General features: G+C 37.3%; 1 protein-coding gene across 1 annotated transcript; it reads right to left on the bottom strand.

Moving 5' to 3' along the window:
- Nucleotides 1–1,057: 1,057 nt before the first annotated feature.
- Nucleotides 1,058–4,531, bottom strand: LOC104077027 (uncharacterized protein C10orf107-like; the record flags this gene model as incomplete). Its single annotated transcript, XM_009578095.1, has 3 exons — nucleotides 1,058–1,135; nucleotides 3,875–4,015; nucleotides 4,409–4,531. Coding segments are annotated over 3 exons (342 nt in total), but the record flags the coding sequence as incomplete, so codon positions are not given.
- Between the last annotated feature and the right edge of the window lie 16,153 nt (nucleotides 4,532–20,684).

Genomic DNA, 20,684 nt, shown 5'->3' with positions numbered 1-20,684 from the left:
GGGCCCCGGCCGCGGGGAAAAGGGCTTCGCGCTGTTCTCTCTCTTCGACCGGGCTGAGTCGGGCTTGCAGACCTTTTTCATTGTCACCATAAAAAATGGGGATGAGGTGAAACAAAACTTAACTTTCTACTTAATGGGAAGCAAATACGGAGTTGTAATGAGTAAAGCGTTCTGTTCCTCCAATATTCCACTGAACGTGTAATCCAATCCAGCCTCCACGCTTGGAAGCGCGACTTGCATTCCGCACGCTTTCTAGGGCACAACAGTCGGCACAGGCTACGATTTGGAAACATAGATGTTAAACCGGTTCTTCTGAGGTCATTTATTTGGTTAGATTCCTTTTGAGTTTCTGTAATGTCTGACAAAATACGGAAACGTTCTCAGATGAAAGGTTACACACATTCCAGAGAAGTTTCCAGTGAAATCAAAAGGAACTCTCCTTGGGAATACTGTAAAAGTGCAAACTCTTCATTTATGCAATTTTAATATGGCGGAAATAAAGAAGTGTCAGACATTAAATCTGTTTTAAAGCTTAGGAAGCAATTTAAAATGAAATAACATACCTATTATTAATGAATAACTAAAGTGAAAAGTGTGTAATTACATGTTAATTAAGTTCTCTCCTTATTATATCTGCAGTGCTTCAAAATGGTGTTTTCTCTCTATGTATTCTCCTTCTAGCAAAATTTCCTGAAAAAAGCCATAGGTGTAAAGCAGAAACTGTTACATATTTCACAACTGGAAAAAGGAAAGAGAATGAAACTACAGCGATTTTTTTTAAAATTAGGATTTCTATTCAGAAATAAACTGAACTTCAACATATTTTAATTACATATCCTTCCGTTTATAATCTACTACTTAAGTCTAAACTAAATAACAACACTGGCAGAACACAGTAAATCTGAGGAACTGGGATGAACTATTTCTAGGTAAATGTTAAGAGAACCATTTTCCTTTATACAAAAATAATTACTTTCAGGCAGGGAGCCAGTCTTCTCTGCACACCATCCCCTATTGTCCAATTTCTGTAAAATTCAACACCACCTTTCTTATCTGGCTATTTAGGACTTTTTAATTTTTCTGTTCTCAAAGCATCAGCTTCTTCTTGCATTTGCAGCTTTTCATTTATCTCTGCCTGTGAAGAAAATCAGAAGAAAAAACTGGTTGCGACGGAGCTATCTTAGGCTGCACATTGTCTTTGTGGTTTTGACACACTGTAGCGCAGTAAGACAGACATTATCCTACACACCTTCCTGTTTTGCAGACATAACGGTGTTTCAGCCTGTTCTTACGTGATAACACTTTATCGTATTACTGTGCACAATCCCGATGCACGGTATGACTGCCATGAACAGGAAGTGATCTGGGACAGCCATTTCTCATGTAACCTTGTCTTGGGAGATAGGCTAATTTGCCTGTATTCTCAGACAGCCTTTACCAATAAACACCAAATCAGAAAAATTGCTTTGGGATTTGGTTGTTGCCACTGTTTTCCTTTGCTGCAGATGTTTGTTCTCTAGTGTAATATGTTTTATTGAAACACTGCTGGAATTAGAAAGCATTACTGAAAATTAACAATAAAAAAACATATTTCTGTGATGTTGCTTGTCTTTCTTAATTATAAACACAATTATGAATGTGTATCTCATTCTGGAAATCCAGACTGCTGTAGGCACTGAGTGCTTAATTTGCAAAGTAACATTTGTGGGGAAGGTACTAGGGTTGGGACATATTTTAGTGAAATCTTTGGCAGTGATAATCTGTAGCAGTTTATAATTCTACAGCATTTGGAAATGTGGGAACACTAGAAAAAAGGCCACAAATACTGGGGGTTTATGGGGAATTTATATATATTTCTCAATATCAGCATTCATCACTGCAAAAATACATGAGAAATGGAAGGAGTACAATGACAGTCTTTCCAAGAGTCGCAAAGTTTTGTTCAAACAACTGGAACGGGCTCAAAGGTCCTTTACAGACTCCACATAAACTGATGCAAAACTTTGAGTTACATGCTAATGGACTACATGTAATTTTGATAAAGTGAATGGATTTGGCCCAGAAAAGCTTGCAGTAACTTGCCATTTTAGGAACTTTTCAGCTTGCCAGTCCTAGAAATCCCTATTAGTGCTATACTGCAACCTATCAATGGATAACTACAGCTAAAATGTTTTCAATTTTCTCAGTACCTCAGATTAGCATCAAAAAACTGGAATTTCTACCTCAACTTTGTATCTTTAGGGATGGCCTTCACCATATTCAATCCATCCTCAAGCATCAACAAGTATGTCACTATCCCTTTACATTATATGTAAACTTAGCTGCTTTTGCTGTAGAACACTGATCCTCCAGGCGAATTCTCTCCCAGCCACCCCAGCTGCCTTTTCTTCTCCAGTTTTTATATCCCTCTTTCTCTGATTCTACCTTCAGTGAAAATCAGCTGCCACCATACTCACTATGGCTGCTGTTGTGATCACGGAGTGTCAGCACTGTAATTTCAGACTAAAAGTTATTTTCTAGACTCAACTAGAGCAAGAGATGCCTTATGTCCCCTGGAGACATAATGCAGATTGTGAAATCGCAGTTCACACATAACAACAAAATGGTATGAGTTTGACCATGTATCAGGTAAAAATCAAATCATAAGATTACCTCAGAGGTCAACAAACTGAGAAATCAGGTGATACATTGGTGGAGGACTTTTAAAAATGAAAAGGAAATTATTTTCTGTGTATGTAACCAGAGTTACAAAAGAAGAAGGAAAAAAGCATTTTTCTAATCTGTGCGGTTTTTGTAAAGAAAAAAAGCTCTTAGACTGATGCTAATGAAACCAAGGTCAAGTGAAAACCAGGCATTTCATTTTTTCTGTAGGTAGGGACAGGAATAAGACAACATAGGCCAGGTTCCCTCCTGTTTCTAAAGACATGTTGAAATGGAATATGAAAGCGAATAGATAGATCTAATGATGACATCATTATTCCAATTTATATTCCTCATTCATACCTAATCCATGTAAAGCAATTTATCAATATCACACTATTTTCAGACAGTATTAGATATTTAATAAACTGCTGCATGGTCAACCATGTCCAATGTGCTGCATCAAAAGTTTAAAGTGCCTAATGCCACCTGGTTGTGGCAAACAAGACCACATTCCACCAGTTCCTGGCTGGAACTGAGTCCTAGCTGGTTTGCTTTCAATAATTTCATATGCTTGAGGGAGCAGTTTACAAAATAACAATGAACTACTCTGCTGGCTTTCCACATGTTTCAATTTACAGACCTCTCTGTAGAGAAGCAGATCACCCTACAAGAAATTTAAGTCCACTGACAATAGTTTCCTTCCCCTTCATGAACCTCATGGAAAGAACTCATGGACTCCTCAGAGTCTGCAGATCACGTACTGAAACCTGATCTGTTCCATTAAGGCAACTCTTGTATAGTTATGCACCTACCCACTGAAGTCTAGAATTGGCATAAACGTGTTATTTCTTACACAGATTGGAGGATGTGCAACATAGATGCATCTAACAATTTGTATTAAGCATACATTGCATATGCTCCATCACAGCAGCTGATCCTGAAGCTCCGAAATGGAGTTTTATCACTGACACCACTGAGAGCAGGATTTGGCCCACGTTTCTTAACATACAGTAACGATGAAGGTATATGTTGTTATATTACTGAATATTTTTTATCTTATCACATGTAAGCTGACTAAACTAGGAGTTATTTATAGAGGTTAATTCACATTTTTACAGCACATGGATGTGCTTTTTGCCAGCTTCAGCATGAATACAGTTTATATTCATTAAGGATGAGCTAGCTAATTAACCATAGACAGAATTAGTGAATAGCTTTCTAGTAATAGTACCTCAAGGTTGCCAATAATTTCATTTGGGATTTCATCCACTGCAGACTTCTGATCTTCAGCAGCGACACCAGCCACAGCATCTGCCTCAAGGGACTCTACCTCTGGACAGGGCTCTTCCAGGTAACCCTCTTGATCAGACCCCTAGCAGCAACCAACCACAAGAAATACGTGAGTTAGAACATCCTCCTGCTCTCTACAAGACCAAACACTGTCAGCCTGAAGACACGCAATACAGGAAACCTGCTCTTGAGAACTCCTGCTCTGACAGAGACCGTCACTGCCTCTCTTTCACTGCCCAGGCCAGGCAGATCCTGAGGTCACAGGGAGAGCACAGAGGTGCTGACTCAGATGTCCTCTGTTGACTGATTAATGCATTAAAAGCAACTTCATTCAATCTTAGAAGAGAATGCATGCTATATTCTGGGGGAATAAATACCATTAGTGACCGGGATCCAATGGGAATCAATGAGGTAGAAGACTCATAGAAAAATAGCTTTAAAAAAAAAAAAAAAAAAAAGGAACAAACGTCTGTACCTTAGATTCTGTCTCTGAAGCTGTTGGTGATATTATGAATGACGAATAGATATCCGAAGGTACGCCTTCTTCCAGCAGAGCAGGGAAGGGGGGAACTGCAGGTTGCGCAAGTTCAATCACATACTGGCAGTATTAAAAAAAAAAAGGTAATTCAGGTTTAATTATTGCTCAGAGGTTTGTTGCAGAATTTTTTAAATGGAAATGAAATGGCTGGCAAACAACAAAAACCAATACCTTTTTTGTTACTATCCAGGTGCTCAGAACTGAGAAGCATGCTGAAAATGATTATAGATCAGCTTTAATTTCTAGCTGCATCTCAAGAGGCCCTCTTTATAATACTTGGAAAGAACAGATGATTTTCATAATTTCATAACACTACAGCTTCTTACTCATGTGGATAATTAAGTTTAGAAAACACAGAGCTTGGGTAACATGCAGTCTTCCCAATGCAAATTTGTCACTTCTGAACAGGGATCTTGTTGCATTTTGGAATTAAAGGGCCCAGCTGACCACCAGGGTATTCTTTCAAAGGAGTCAGCTGGAGTAAAGTTGTAGTGACACTGCATCAAATAAGGCCCTAAGAAAAATATTTTGATATGTGACTATAATTTAAGAATTGCTAACAGTCCAAGTTTTGCTGCTTAATCAACTTGCTCCCATTTCTCTTTCCTGTGAACATGAGAACCACACTGGTATTCTGCTGGCGTGTGAACTGCAGCTCCAGAATGCTCTGACAAGGAAATGGCTTTTCCCCCTCTGGAGTAGCTGGAAGTAGCACCTAGTCCTTGCTCAGGCTCTCGCAAGTGATGCAGAAGGCCGCCCTGTGTCCTCTAAAGGAACCAAGTTTTGTGTTTTGGGGTTTTTTATTGTTTGTTTGTTTGTTTGTTTTAAATAAATGACAGAACATACATGCTAAATAGGGTGACAAAAGGCATTTTTGAACAAGCGAGGAACCAGGTATAATACTACAACGGTATGTTTGGGGCCTCTACAATGGGAAGCTCCCACCAAGAATACCAGGCAGATGTTCCAGTTCTGAGTCAGCTATTACAAACATGATTTTGCTTGGATGGTGTAAGTCAACTACATTAATTCACATCAGGGTAATTGCAGCTCCCATAAATTAATTTCCTCATACCTGTGAAATCATAGCTAGGTTGATGTTTGGTTTATTTAGTTACGTGCTACAGTTAAACATGCTGGAGATATTAAAGGTCTTACACATTTGCAAAAGTGATAGCAACAATTGAAAATAAACAGTGAGACCTAGCCATTGTACTTTATTGCATTAAAAATTTCTTTTGTAGTCCTAAAAGCTTTTCAGAAGTTATGTTTGGACTCTGTCATTATCTTCAAGATTCCCTGTCATGCGTGAGCTCGCTAAAAAAGGTAGACAGTATTAGCCCATGTTTATAAGAACCTAAAAGGCTGACAGAAAGGTTTCCAGAATTTAAGTCAGGAGAAAACCAGATTTTATAGAAGCATTTTCCTGTATCACTTCTGACTCAAATTTTACAGCACTGTGCTAGTGCCTACAGACTCACAAAAGGAATAGTCAGAAAGTTTAGTTTTTGCATCAAAATGAAAAAGCCTTAAGTTGAGCTAAATGTTATTCTTTCTAAAATAAAAAGAAGCTTTGTTTTCAAATTCTATTTTTTTTTTAAACTACAGCTCTTTTGATTTAGCAAATATTTCCATTTTCTCTGATTTCTTACCTTATATTTTCTTATTAAAAACGTTAGCTGAATTGGATGAGAATTCACAATTACTCTCTGCTTCTTTAAAATAACATTTTTTTGGTTAGTTAGTTAACTATTCACTCAAAATATTTTCTTTGTTTAGATTAAATCATTATTCCGTTTATTCCCTCCAGACCAAATTTCAAAAAATGAAATAATGTAAAAAAACTGGACCGGGTTTTTAAAATCAATTCCTGGCTGATCAAATACATTTTTGTAGCATGGATAAGATTTCCAGAGGTTCTGTTTTAGAATAATATTTTTACTTCACTGCGTCCTTTTAAAGAGAACCATTCTTTACTCATCTGTTCCGTGTCTAATAATAACCCTTGGATCATTAAGAAATAACTAAATTACAGCAGAACCAACCTCTTTAATGAGCCATAATAGTCTCAACATTCAGCCAAAAGTTTTTTTAAAAGACTGTGAAACTTCAATCTAGAATATGAAGTATTTTGTTTAGTAATAATGAGTTTACGAGCAGTACTACAGTTTACAGCCAAAATATAGTGACCTAAAAATGCCATTCTGCATTGCTCCTTCCTATACATTGTGTCCTTAACAAGTCCAGGGGAAAATTAGAATGAATGAATTGTGGTGAACGCCCGAAGCCAACAAACGTATTGAAATGAATCCTTCTGATGCAATACTTTCCTTTAAAAAATACAATTAAGTCTTTGTATTTCCTTTGAACAAAACCTCATGTTTAATAGCACCAATGGCTCTGTAGTAAAATCTATTTAAAAACAGGGAAGGAGACACAGTAAGTTTTACACAGTTACAGTGGCTTTAAAAAACGTTGCTAGTTTCTGAAGTCTGAGTAAATTTATGGTGAATTACTTCCACTGACCTACATTAAAAAATCCATCCTCCTTTTTTTAATTCCTGAAGATTTGTCATTATGTGAGCATTATTCACTATGACAAAGATGTATTACTCAAAGTGTCCTCTTGAATCAATATAACTATCGAAATGTGAGAAACAGTTTGGCAAGATGATAATGCCTTAAAATTAATTGGCAATATTTTCCTGCACATTGCGGTCCAATGGGTCCATGAGAATTCAAACATAAAGAAATCGTAAGGCAATTGCACAAATGTAGAGGGCATATCAGTGTCAGCTGCAGATACAAGGGTGCTCCGAAAGAGACTGGAGGGAGCAGAAGGTAAATGCGATAGTCTTACTAATTCCTAGGTGCGGTGGGGTGCCAAAAGGCCACTTGAATCTGGACAAATTAGAGCAGGCTAGAGGCTGCTCTAACACTCAGCAGAGGTTAATGCGGGAAATACTCAGCGTCACCTTTACTTTCCCACCCCACCCTTGGCGTAGTCACAGCTGAGGACTGTAGCTGGTGTTCAAACATTGCTCTCAATGTACAGCCCCATGCCACGATTTTTCTCTGGAATTCTTTCTAGTAAAATTGTGCATAAAGAGAGGCAAGTATAAAAAGTGCCATGTTGTTCTCTACATAAACCCGCATACTTTTCTTGTTGTTGAGAGCTAGCAAATTACCTTTTTACAAATGTAGGCAGAGTAAAGACAATAAAATAGTATACAGGAAAATTTCTAAAACAGAATAATGGCAGGAAAGAAGATTGGTAAAGCATTCTAATAAACGAGTTCCACAGATGTGGTAGTTATTATAAAATTAGCTTTGCATAACTTACCAATATACCATTACATTTTCCCCCAGATGTTATCTGTTACTTAAATTAATTTTGCTTAAGTTATTATTATTGCAGATTTTATCCACACTGTATTTTATTATTTAAGTTTCTGTGGCATAAAACAAGCCCTGGCTGATAGCATTACTTTTAATAATGTATGTAAGAGGTTTTAGTATTATACAAATGGCTGCTGGGTATATCTTAATAGTCATAGCACAGAACGTCTGCTCTCAAAATATTATGTAGATTAAAACCAGTTATTTACTTACACTCTAATTCAAGTCATTGGAAAGGTTTGCAGTATTTATGTATGTGGTATGAAGGGAAACAATCTATTTGGGGAATAAATATCAGAGTTTGGAAATTAGCAAAGCTAAGGTCAAGGTCAGTTTGGATTTACTAACATACTTACTGAAAATTAGAATTTATAGTTTATGCTTACTTATTTCATAAATGAGAAAAGAGACTGAGGGGGTGGTGTATTTGCCTCTGATACAAGGCTTTTGTATCACAGAAACATTTTAAAATCACCTTTCCAGCTTAATATTATCTGAAACTCTCCACAGAGTCTTAACATAAATTCTCTGTAGCTAATCTTACCAAACATAGAAAAATAATTATTTATCAGGATTGGAAAAAATATCCCACGTTCAGTATGGACCATTTCTAAAGCCTTGTAACATCTTTCAAAGCCTTTCAATGGCCTTTCAATGGATAATGATTTGATTTTATATGAATGACAGATGCATTTAAAAAAGGGTGTTCTTTGTGTGTTATTTTCTATATTCATATCATCTGTGTAGTTTCTAATTGTATGCCAAAGGACCTTATGCTACCAGAGACCTGCACAGACTTCTCTCTTACATATGATCATATGCAAGATTTGCTACAAACCAAAATATTTATTACAGGATTTACATCAGTTTGCCATTCATGCTAAGCATGCCCAGCTGCACACCTACAAATGCGCTGAATTTCAGTTGCTGGAATAAAAGGCATTTACAAGATACGGTTTGTTAGCTGCCTGTATTTCATGTGGCTGAATTTGAATGAATAACTAATGGACAGAGATGCACTGTCTCACACTGACTCAAACCATCCTGTCTTTCCCCCCCACTCCCGTTTAACCTGCCAGCTGATGCAAACACAACAAATCCACCCTATATGACTTCTAAGGCATCGCCCACCAGTGTTCTCACAGGTGAGGAGGTTTCTGGGAGGCTGCTGATAGCTCTACAAATACATTTGCCATCCTGTTTTGCAGCAATGCTATACACAAGGTCCAAAGGACCAAAGGATATGATGAAGCACTCAAAAACTTAATCCAGATATATGATCTGTGCAGTGTGACTAAGATGGCAGAGCTTCCTTCTGAACGCCTTCACTGTACACGTTTGTATTAATATTTAAAGCAGAATTCAGATCAATGAGGGACTAAACTTGGCCTCTGAAGTATGTTCCCCAGTTGCTAATGATGTACACGGAAATTTTGTGTGCATGTTCCTGGGCAGGAGTTTTCAAACCACTATTCCTTAAATGAGACAAAAGTTCAGTAAGTCAAAGGTATACTTTATGCTCTTTTTCCTGCATTTCAGAATTCAAGTTAACATGCTTTAAAGAGAGTTTTCCATGTTTCTGAGCTGAGATGTGAATCAACTTTGTTGACAATACATCAGTAATTAATCTAGTCCAAAATAGCTATCTGCAGCAATTTGGTGCCTACATTGACAAAACAGGATCTACTCCTCCCCCCAGGAAGCTGTAAATCAGTCAGTGACATCTGGCCTCAAGGACATCAGAGTCATCTGAAATGTGGTAATTTATATTAATGAACATCAATATTAATTTTTAAATAAAAAGAATTTGCTACTGCCATTATGTTTACATACGGAATATTATTTATAGCTTGCGTTCCTCCTTTCCTACATTTTGCCCATAAATTACGGTAAGGAAACATACTGTCACAGTTATAAATATTTTTCCTTGGAGTTAAAGCTTTTACATATCCTCTTACTGTTTTCAGTAACTGTATGAGGGCAACAACCACAATTTTCTTGCTACTCCAGGAACTGCTGCCAATTTTAATGCTCGACTGAGTAGAAAAGGGTGCTTCTACAAAAACAACCAAAGCCTTCCTCTCTAGAGATATCTTAATGCAGAATGCCCTTAATACCTAGATTCTGTAAGAATATCCTAACATACCAGAAAAAAATAAATACTGATTTTACTGGGCTGCAGTCATCTACTTCTGCTTCTACCAAGCTTCCAATTATTACTGCCAATTCACACATTATTTAGAAAGACAAAATAGGAGACATAAAAAAAAAAAAAAAATCCCCAGTTGGCTTTCATGCTGAGGGCACATCAATAAATGATTCACCTTGGAATGGTCACTCTAAATTCACATTGTGTTTAGCATTGCCAAATCTCCTAGAGTTATGGGATTACAAGAGAATCTCAGCTTTCATTTAAAAATGAAGTTAGTGTCTAGCTCTTATGGTTGCTGAGGAAAGATTGGAAACATAAATCTTGAAAGCTCAAAAACTAGACTGCAAGCAAAAGGAACCAAACAACAATTATTTTTAAGCAAGTCTCACGATTTTTTGGGATCTGTCTCACCATTTTAAATGCTTGAGGTTAACAAATCCCTTTTAAAACAATGCATACAGATTTTGAGGAGGGGTGAAGGATTTTTTTTCAATAACTGAAAGCGCAACTCTTGCATGTCAGGAGTCTTCAAAGTGCCAGCCCCCCCTTCCCATTTCAAGGGGGCCCATAAAAACAAGTAAAGAGCAGGCAGCTCCTATTCTGGTTGTACAGTTCTACTCAACAGGGATCTAAAGTCATTAAAAAAAACCCCCAAAAACCACAAGAACCTTTCCCACAGTAACCACCTAACTGGATCTACAAAGATTAAAAAAAAGTAAGGCTTTTTTAAATTAGTCATGTGATCACATTAGAAGACCATAAAAGTAAGTTCTGTTGAACCCAATGCACATCAGGCAGTCTAATATTTTGGTGGCATACACCTTATCAGGCCAGAGCTTTAGATTTTCTTGTTGTACATCTCTTTTTCCAAATCATTTGATCAGGAAAGATCTGATATGAATGCTGAAAACTTTATGATAAAAATGTGAAAACATACTTGGCCAGGTGCATTTTGGTACCTCTTTCTGGGAGGAGGCTTCATACATTTTATAAAGACGTGCTGCAGTCTCATACTCTCAGAAAATCAATTTGCATGAGAGCATGTGCCTTTGGCAACAAAATGGCCTATAAGAATTAAATTGCTTAGGGGGATGGTATTCTCACACCTGCTTTAGGGGCTTTGTCAGCCCCTTAAACCCCTCCTTGTAGTAAGCGCAAAGACGACTGCATCTCCTGAGGGAGTCAGAGCACGTGAGATAAATTAAGAACCTAACAATTGGTTAATATACCTGCCCTGGACCACAGCAAGCACAGCCTGTTACCTCTCCCACTGTCGGTATAGGGAACCTAGGAAAGCTGGGTTCCTCACTCAGGCTCCCCAGTTTGCCTGGTGCTGGGAAATATGAAATATTCCCTTTTTTATTCAGAGGACCATTGTAGAAACTCAGTGGGGATTAACAGCACCACACATTCCTCCTGCAGCCCCGAGCGTGTACGGTAAAAGTCAGACGGTTGTTGGCACTATCCTGGGCTTTTTCCAGGTGTTACATCCGAGATGCAGCAATGTCTCACCAACTATTACTGTTCCACAGGGCTTTAGGTCAGCCTTAAGACTGCCAAAAAATGCTAATGTGGACATGCCTATCTCCAGCATGTATGTCTGTCTCTGGCATGTCTCACACTGTGTACACACCAGTTAGAGCAGGCTAGGGAGTGTGTCTAGGGAGCTGCGTGTTACCCCACCAGACTTCTCTTAGTTCAGTTAGCACAGTCTTCAGGCTTTATCTAAACCTGAGTACAATGTACGTGAAAGAAAGGCACCAAGAAGGTTCCCAAAAAACTAGGAAAACTTTAAAAGAAACTTTTGAAACAAAAAGGGATCAAGAAGCGATTGGGAGCCCCTGCTGAGAAAGTCTGACAGAAGAATGACCTTTTGCTGTTGATACAGTAATGTGTAATCACTGCCTCAAGTTGGACAGATGTCCCATCTCCTGCCTTTGTCCGCTGCCACTCTTGAACAGCCTTCCCTTCCTATCCTTTTCCTCTGAAACCAGCATCTTCTCCATGCAAGACTGGTCATGGACAAGCCCCTCATACAACTGCCCCATACTCTGTACGTTCCCGCACCACCAAATGACAAAGGAACAAGCTCTCTCTAAACTCCTCTCAGTCATCAGGTGCATTAGATGTGAATAGGCTTGTCTATATTGATTCACCCCTAGCTGATGCTACAGAAAAAAGCTGCTCTAACATTTAAGAGGTTGCATTAAAAAAAAAAAAACAAAACAAAACAAAACCAAACAACCTAAAGAATATTGATTCTGAGCTAAGAGGAAAAAAAATTGCTCACAGAATTTAAAAACTACAATAGAGATTTTTAAAAATATGCTACATTAGAAAACTTTTCAGGATATACGGTCACATAAAAATGGGGAGCTTGTGTTCTTTGTTATTAGCCCTAAAACATAAAGTCTTTGCCTGAGTGTGTAAGTTTCTGTTAAAACAACAATTTGTCCTGTGGACTGTAAATTCAATTACTGTTTTTATTGGAATCACATTTTGCTTTGGAAACAATCATGCAGAAAAACAACCAGTAACTTAGACATCTTAAAAACATCTCAAAACAGGCATGGCTCTGAGAACAAATCAGTTCTGGTAATTCTTCCACTGTGAACTGCAATGGTTTTTAAATCTATTTCCATATTTTTAATTAACACCTAGTTAAAAAAAAAAAACCTTACTGTAGGTCATTTTAATCACAAATGGGAAAACAAATTTACTTTATCAGAAAATTGACTCGGCACTATTTTAGGGACTTATTTTTCATGTTTTTATCATCAAAATTAAGTTATTAACATACATTTTCCAATTTGGGAATGCAGAATTAAGCCAATTTTTCTCTCAAATTTCAGAGTTACAGTTTTCAGTCACCTCTCTATGTGAAACTAGTCTATTTTAGCACCAGAATATTTGATCAGTACACACAAAACCCCACATAAGTCTAAGATATCAGTACTTCTTTACAATTGCGTTTCTATATAATGAATCTGCAGTATTCTCACCATAGCCTGTTAGTCAAAAGAAACCACCACTTCCTTGTATCACGCTTGAATTTAATATCCCATTGTAAACAGGCTCTCCTTATTACAGTACATGTTCATAAATCTGTTTATACTGGATCTCAGCTTGAATGCTGGGGTGAGTTTTAACTCTATCTTATAATACTGCCATCCACGTTAAATCAAAATGCAGTTGTGGATAGGGGCAGGGTTGGTCTGGTGAACGCAAGAGTTAAACAAAGCTTTGTTTCAGCATAGCTTGGCTTGGTGGGTGATTTGAAATCTAATAAGTTTCCTCTTGGTAAACTGCCAAAGCCAGCCACACCTTGGATGATGTGAGGTTGTTTTTGAGAAGGTAACATCTCCTTACAGATTATCTCCTCCCACTTTGACTTGGAAGGTTTCTGAGAAGAGTCATTTCCATTTCTGCTGGGGCATGAAATGGTTTCTGGTGCAAAAGCGTGTAAATCTCATTCTGCTTTGACTTGTTAGGAAGCTCATGACAAATTGTATAATCAAATGTGGACATTTCAAAATTTGTTTAAATAAAGGATGAGAAGAGACAAGCATTTCTACCGAATAATTTCTCCCCAAATTAAAAAAAAAAAAAAAAAAAAAAAAAAAATCACTCATTTAACTCCTTATCCCTTATAAACTCTAAGTGAACTTCATGTTTTAGAAAATTACCACACACACAAGTAACAAAAACCTGACATTTGTTCAAAGAAGGTTTCCACAATCCTACAGAATTTTAACACAAGTCAGGATCGAGAGCAAATGCTTGAAACTTTGAAGTGAAAATCTTGAGTCGGCTATAGAATAAGTGAATACGAAGGGTACTGGGTTGAATTATACACTATAGGCTTTCCCCTCCTCCCTTGTGTTTTGCCTTTTGGAGAAATTCTGTTCTACAAGAATAGGCAAAGACAATGTGATCACAAAGTTTGCACACAGTTTACCCAACGAGATAAAGACAATGTGTCTGCGATGGTCAGCTTTCGATGGAAAAAAATGAAGAAATGATGTCAAAGGGATTTATTTATTTATTCCTTTTAGCAGCACCTTTTCCTGGCAGCTTTCCTAAATAGCAACATCATAAGTACCTAAAGGGAGCAAATACCAAACAGCAGCACCTTCTCTTAAGAATGCACAGCTATACCCAGAAGCATGACATTGCCTACTCTGAAGCTGCTATCTTTCGATCTAACCATCAGAAGACAACACCTATCAGGAACACCAAATGTGTCTGGATTGCCAAGCAGAGAAGTTGAGGAGAGGGTAGAAAAATCATTAACGTCTGGAAAGCTCAGCTGGCAATAGAGAGAAAGAAGGGGGGGTGGATGGGGACACAGGAACTAAATTGGTCCTGTGGAAGGAAAGACTTATTCAGCCGCTCAGGGAAAAGTGTGAGTCAACGTGCAGAGGAAGAGAGCAGGAGCAACGGGAAGTAGCTAACAACAGAGTCGAACTTCTCACACGCGGAGGAGAGGCAGTGGGGCTGAACAGATCCATCTTCACCAGAGCGCAATGCTGAACTGTAACACTTATTCTTCTAGTCTCAAACTCCCCTTTGGCCCCAACTGCCAAGCATGCCAGACTGCATGAAGCACACTGTCTAGTGTGGCTCCAACAGTATCTCTTGTCACCAAATCAAGATTTTAACTTACTTTTCCAATAGATTCATAACCTGAAGATCATATCAAAGATTGCACTCTAAAGACTTCTGAAGGTGGGCCCTATTCACTTCCTTATCTACGTCAAGCTATTTCCCTCCGATAATCCCTTGCTCCATCCAGACAAAATGTCACATATCCTAGGTCCTCCTGTCATACAATTCTTTATTTTGATTTTAACATTTTGCAGAATATGAAGCAACTCGTACCGCTGCCACTGGGTTTACATTTTTATGTTGGCCAGAAATATTCACCTCTGCACCAAAACACAGTCTTTCTCCAGCTGACACAATCCATATATATATACACACACACACATATATATATCTGTAACTGCTAATTGTTGTTTAAGCACAGAAGGACTAAAAAACCCAAAACAAAAAATGGCTTTTAAAGAAGGAATCGATACCAAGAGCTGCAAAAAAAGAAGACCCTACTGGAGATCCTAAAGAGAAAGGACCTTACCAAATATAGTAGACAAATTTTCAGTATAGTCCCTCTGCACACACTATCTTCACATTTATAGGACTGACTGGTTTAAGTGTTCTTTGCAGGTGTTCATTATATCACGTATACACTCTAATAAATCATACTGGATGCACAGCTCTGTGTGGAAGAAATAGAGCTGATAGGAGATACCTTTGAAAAACTTGGTCCCAAAACCAGAGATGGGTTATTTCTCTGTGACAGGTAACTTAACAAATATAATTGTCTATCAATGGTAAATTAGTCTCAAAGCAACATCCTCCATCAGAGAAAGATCTTAAGGTGCTCTTATAATACAAGTGATAGCCAATCTGAGCACTTTAACTGGATTTTTTTACAGCCCTAAAATTAATAAAATTGTGAACTTTAAATAATTATATTTCAACCAGTATTTTACTAGTTCTCTCCCTACCTTCTTTGATTTCAATTTTCTCACTTGTCAGTATCTCTTGGCAGTGAGAACAAGAAAGACCTAAAACCTTTGCTGATTGCTTTCCACGCAATCTGATTTCTATAAATTAGAAGTTGCTGATGGGGAAGCAGACAGCAGTACCCTTTGATCAAGATACACATCTTGATCTCTTTTATCATTTTTTAAAAAAACAATAATATTACAACAAAAAAAATCATCATACAAGCTTTTCGATCAAAGCGTGTCACTGTCTGCTTCCCAGTCAACATACTGCCAGTAAATTGGCAAGATGCCTGGAAAGAGCAGGCAGCAGCTGGTGAGTTTGATTACCGTCTGTATATCCACTAATGTATAAAATATTATGTCTCCATCTAGTGGGCAACTGCATTTAACAGGAAATTTGAAAATGGCTTGGAGCCTACTTCCGTGGATGGCAGAAAGAGCTTCGCTAGACTTGCCTTCAGCAGAACTGGGCTCTGAAGCTGTATCACGTTGGAAATCTATCTAAAGCAAGAAAGGCATTGAAGCCCCGCTGGCGGTTCCATCGCTGTGCTGGCACTTGCCCTTGAAATCATGTTTTCTCCAGAAGCATTCATACAATATCTATTTTTGTGCTCTCCCAACGAACCAGCTCTTTCTAACACACTGCAGCACCCAGGAAGTCTTAATGGCCAAAATTTGAAAATGTAAAAGAGATATAACAGGAAAAGCAAGGTGAGAGCAAGGATGCCATTAATGTCCAGAGCTCCTGAAATAAACAATAAGAAATGAGATGAATATGCCAAGACAATGTCTTCCTTTAAGATGAATTAAACTACAGCATATTAAAGCATTACCCCCCTGACTACTCAATGACAGGACATGCAAAATAATACGTCAACTTTCTCATGTGGTTTCAGATAACATCCTTGACTGAACAAGGATAACACGAGATACACAAATCTGTTTTTCAGAAAAGTGCCACAGAAACAGTCCCTGGGACACAGATTTTAGAATCCACGTGACTGCTCAAATAAAGGAGAAACTGAGGCACAAGGCAGCGCTGTGACAGCTCTCTCACGAGAGACCCAGGACGAGAAAAAATAGTTATTAAAAGACTAATTCTACCACATTCATTACACCACCCTCCCTTTCATCGATTACTATCCTTTTTGACAACAAGTCTGCTAGCAATGTACTGACTGGACATATTTTATGCACAGCCATCTAGTGTGAAAACTGCATCCTAATGAAGAACTATCAGCACAGCAAAATGAAATAAAAAACAACAACAAGATCATACTATTGATTTTTTCCATCCACATATGGACTAGAGCTAAATTCCCTTAGCTTGAGCAATCTGTTGAGATAACGCTCCAACATAGCATTATTACATTTCATTTAATGACTTCTCTGGATGCATGAGAGGTCCTAAAATAGCTCTTCTTTTTCTGAATATCTTTTAATAAAGTTGTTTAAGATGCATTTTGATTTCACACACATAAACTGGTTACAGTAAAGCATTTTCTACTTTTATCATATACTCCATTGCATTAGAAGTAAGTTTATTACTCTATAAATAATTCGTTCAGTTTAACAGCACCTAATAGACACAATCACTTAAGGTAGCACGTTGGCAAATTTCAGCTTTAAATCAGAAGCCGATATGTCTTCATACAACAATAAAAAAAAAAAAATCAACTTATCAGAAGAAAGCATCATTTTTAAGAAACTCAGGCATGAGTGCTTAAAAATGAAGTCAATACATGCCAACAACTTTTGTGCTAATTTATTATATTGCTTGTTTGTGCAGGAAGGGGATGAGATTTGTTTCAATCTAATCTAATTCCCTTTATTTCAACAGAAACTACGTGAATTAGAAATGAATGTTGTTCCCTCAACAATTTGCTGTGATAGAAGTTTTATTTTTTAGGTCAGCACTCTCCATTTTTGATTGCTCAATGCGAGCGCCACAATGGCTAAAAAAAGAAGGCTCTGAAACGTTAGGAAGTAGAAACTGCTGACTACCTGGCGAAGGAATAATGATTTATAATATATGAATAGGGGCAATAATTGGATAGCAGGCTGTACTCAAAAAAGCCTTAATTCACAGATCTGACATCAGAAAGTCATAATCCATCGATCTAGCATCAGAATGATGGATTATGACTTTTTAAGAACATGTAGACATGTCAGCTTCATGAGCATTCCGGGAACCGTAGTCCAAATTGTTTTACTGAGGTCATTTGAACAACTTCAGCTTTTTCCAATAAAGCTGATGCACTAATATTTTGAAATGTTAGAGTTTTGTTGGATCCATTTTTTTTCTTCTAAACCCTAACAATCCTCCAACCAAATATCGCAGGTTGCCATAACTTGTGATTGAGAATTTTTTTTTTTTTAAATTACTTCAAGTCTGTGTCATTTTCTTACAGAGATGACAACAATTTTAAATCCTAATTGATTTTTATGTCAAAAAAGTTCTGTATTCAAATTTGGAGGCGAAAAAACCAAGGTACGAAGTGAAGGATTAATTATCATGTTTTCTTTCAGGAAGAGCACTGACATATACTATGCACGTTTCCCCCTGGACTACTGCAAAAATATCTAATTTTTAACCTCTGACTCCTTCCTTTTTTCAGTCCTGATTAGGTTTTAAACTGTCACTGCCAAAAATAAAGTTATGATGTGAATTTAGATGGAATCTTTTATGAAAAGAAATAATATTCTTGCAATATGTGAATACTTAGAGGTTGAAATGTATTTTTCATAAAGAAGCTTATGATACATTAACTCAAAAAGACATCTAGCCTCTTCAATGAAATACTTGGAACTCCACTTTCCTCATAAAAACAAACACGGGCTAAGGTTATTGAATGAAAAATTCAGGAAAGTTCCAGAGATTCTTTCACTAAGCATCACATACTTACTTACAAGTAAACACAATTTCATTCATAAAATTCTATTACAGAATCTTCCAGTCGTGTTTCCCCATTACAATTAAGTGAAGCCACCTATAAATTAACAACTGCTACATTAGACTAATTCAATGGCTCAGATGGGTAAGAGTTCTTCAAAAAATGCTTTCTGCTCCAGACAAGTGTTGAGAATAAAAAGAAAATTCCACATTAAATATAAAATATGACTAAATATTTTCAATGTCTACACATATTAAAACCATTAAAAACCTGTGACTAAAACCTCTTCCAAAGGTATAAAAACTTCAAGTATACAAGTAACAAGGGCTAAAGGGCAAAAGAAACAAGCCAAACCAAGCCAGGGTTGCATATCTCTCTATTTTTCCCACAACTCCGTTGTATCTCCCCTTGTCTAGAAGGCTGAGTTTCTCCTTCTCTGGTCTTTCTCACCTTATTTCCCTTCTTACTCGTAAAATGTTTTTAAGAGAGCTTATTAATAAAGTAACTACTTATGTGAAGTTTTTTTTTTGGTTTTTTTTTTTTACTTTTGTATATGTTCATAACGAAAGCCATTATGGAAAGGAGAAGTCATAGGGCTCTTTTACAACGGTTGAAATAATTTATTTCACTAAAAACCATATACATTGAGCAAAGGCATTCTGGGTCCAGTCTCAGCCCAGAGTTCAAAACAAATAATGACAACAACAAGACCAAAGGATGAGAAAAGACAGCTGCAGAACAGTACCCTTTAAAATCTCAGTGGTTCATAGAAAAAAAGGGAAAAATAATGCACTTTTTACAACACTAGACTGAAGCAATCTACTTCATTTTGACAACTAAATATGAAATGGCTAATAAAAATCACTGCCATGTTACACATACTGCTTCCTCTAAACACACCTAATCTTCTTAGAGGTCTCACATAAAGGGATCACATCACTGAAAAGCAACTACTTCTTTAAAAAAGCCTAAAACAACAATAATGCTGCATAACTGATCAAAAGAGAGAGTACGTAGTTCGATTAACTTTACCAGGGAATTAACATTGGCAGGCTGTAATTACTCACTTGGAAGGCAGTCATGAGGATACCATGGTCAAGAGTTTTCTGCCCATGATTTATATGCTTGAGGTAATGACAATGATCAGGACATCAGTTTTGCAGCTTCCTTCAAAGAGCCTGTTGTGCAGTGCCCTAGCAGCATCAAACCAGGTTCACTATTACTTCATCATCAAACCATCTTCTACCTGAGTTTTCCTTGGATCCTTTCCGACCTAGTATTTTCCCAGCTCAACTCAATTAAGCTTATGACATCAAATGAGACCAAGTAGGGTGGCTACAACCTTTCTAACCTTTCCAGACTGAAGAATGAATACAGCCCTTAGGACTGCATGCAGGGGAAGACAGGAGCCTGGTAAATTGGGTATCTCCTGATTCCTTGTCTTTTTTGGACCTATGCATCAGTCCTACCTCTTTTCTTGTTATTAAACTGGTTGTATCCTTTCCTTGTCTCCACTGACACCACTAACTCTTTTCATGTATATTATGAAGCAGCAGTCAGATGTTAACTTTCTGTCTTTAATGATGTGTGCTTGAACCAATGACCTCGAAGTGAAAGGCTCTGTAGATCTTTAGCATTCCCTCGATACTCCAGGCCCTTTTATTCATCTAGTTTATAAGCAAAACCTGTGTGCAAAAGGAATGCTTACTCACAATTACTATTATGATCCTTCTGCTGTGGCAGTACATTGCACTGAAAAAAATGAATTGTAAAGTGCATGGGTTAGTAAAATTTAAATCAAGCAAATGTTTAATATTAATCCATTTCATCTTTTTCCAAAGTTCGGCAAATTTATTACAAAGCATAGAAATTGCACTTCAAGCCCTAAGGCTTGCAGTGTTGGAGCCTGCCTGATTAATGTAATTAAAAGAATAGCATAACTAAAAATATATTAAAAATCAAATATATGTGGCCTTATTGTTTACTTCCAACTGATAGCATGATTTCTAGCTAAAAATTTGCACTGCTTAATACCTGACAAGTTGTTAAATCACATCCCCTTTCTCCTGCTGTGCATATGATTAAAAGAGCAGAGGTTAAACACGGCAATAAAAAAATGGGGGAATTCTATTTTTGGTCACTTAGTGGCGCTTAGTTCCCCCTCCTCATTTTTACAATAAGCAGGTGCTGCTGAA

The sequence above is a fragment of the Fulmarus glacialis genome, unplaced genomic scaffold, assembly GCF_000690835.1.
Source record: "Fulmarus glacialis isolate BGI_N327 unplaced genomic scaffold, ASM69083v1 Scaffold42445, whole genome shotgun sequence".
Taxonomy (NCBI): Eukaryota; Metazoa; Chordata; class Aves; order Procellariiformes; family Procellariidae; genus Fulmarus; species Fulmarus glacialis.
This window is presented reverse-complemented; position numbering and strand designations above follow the sequence as displayed.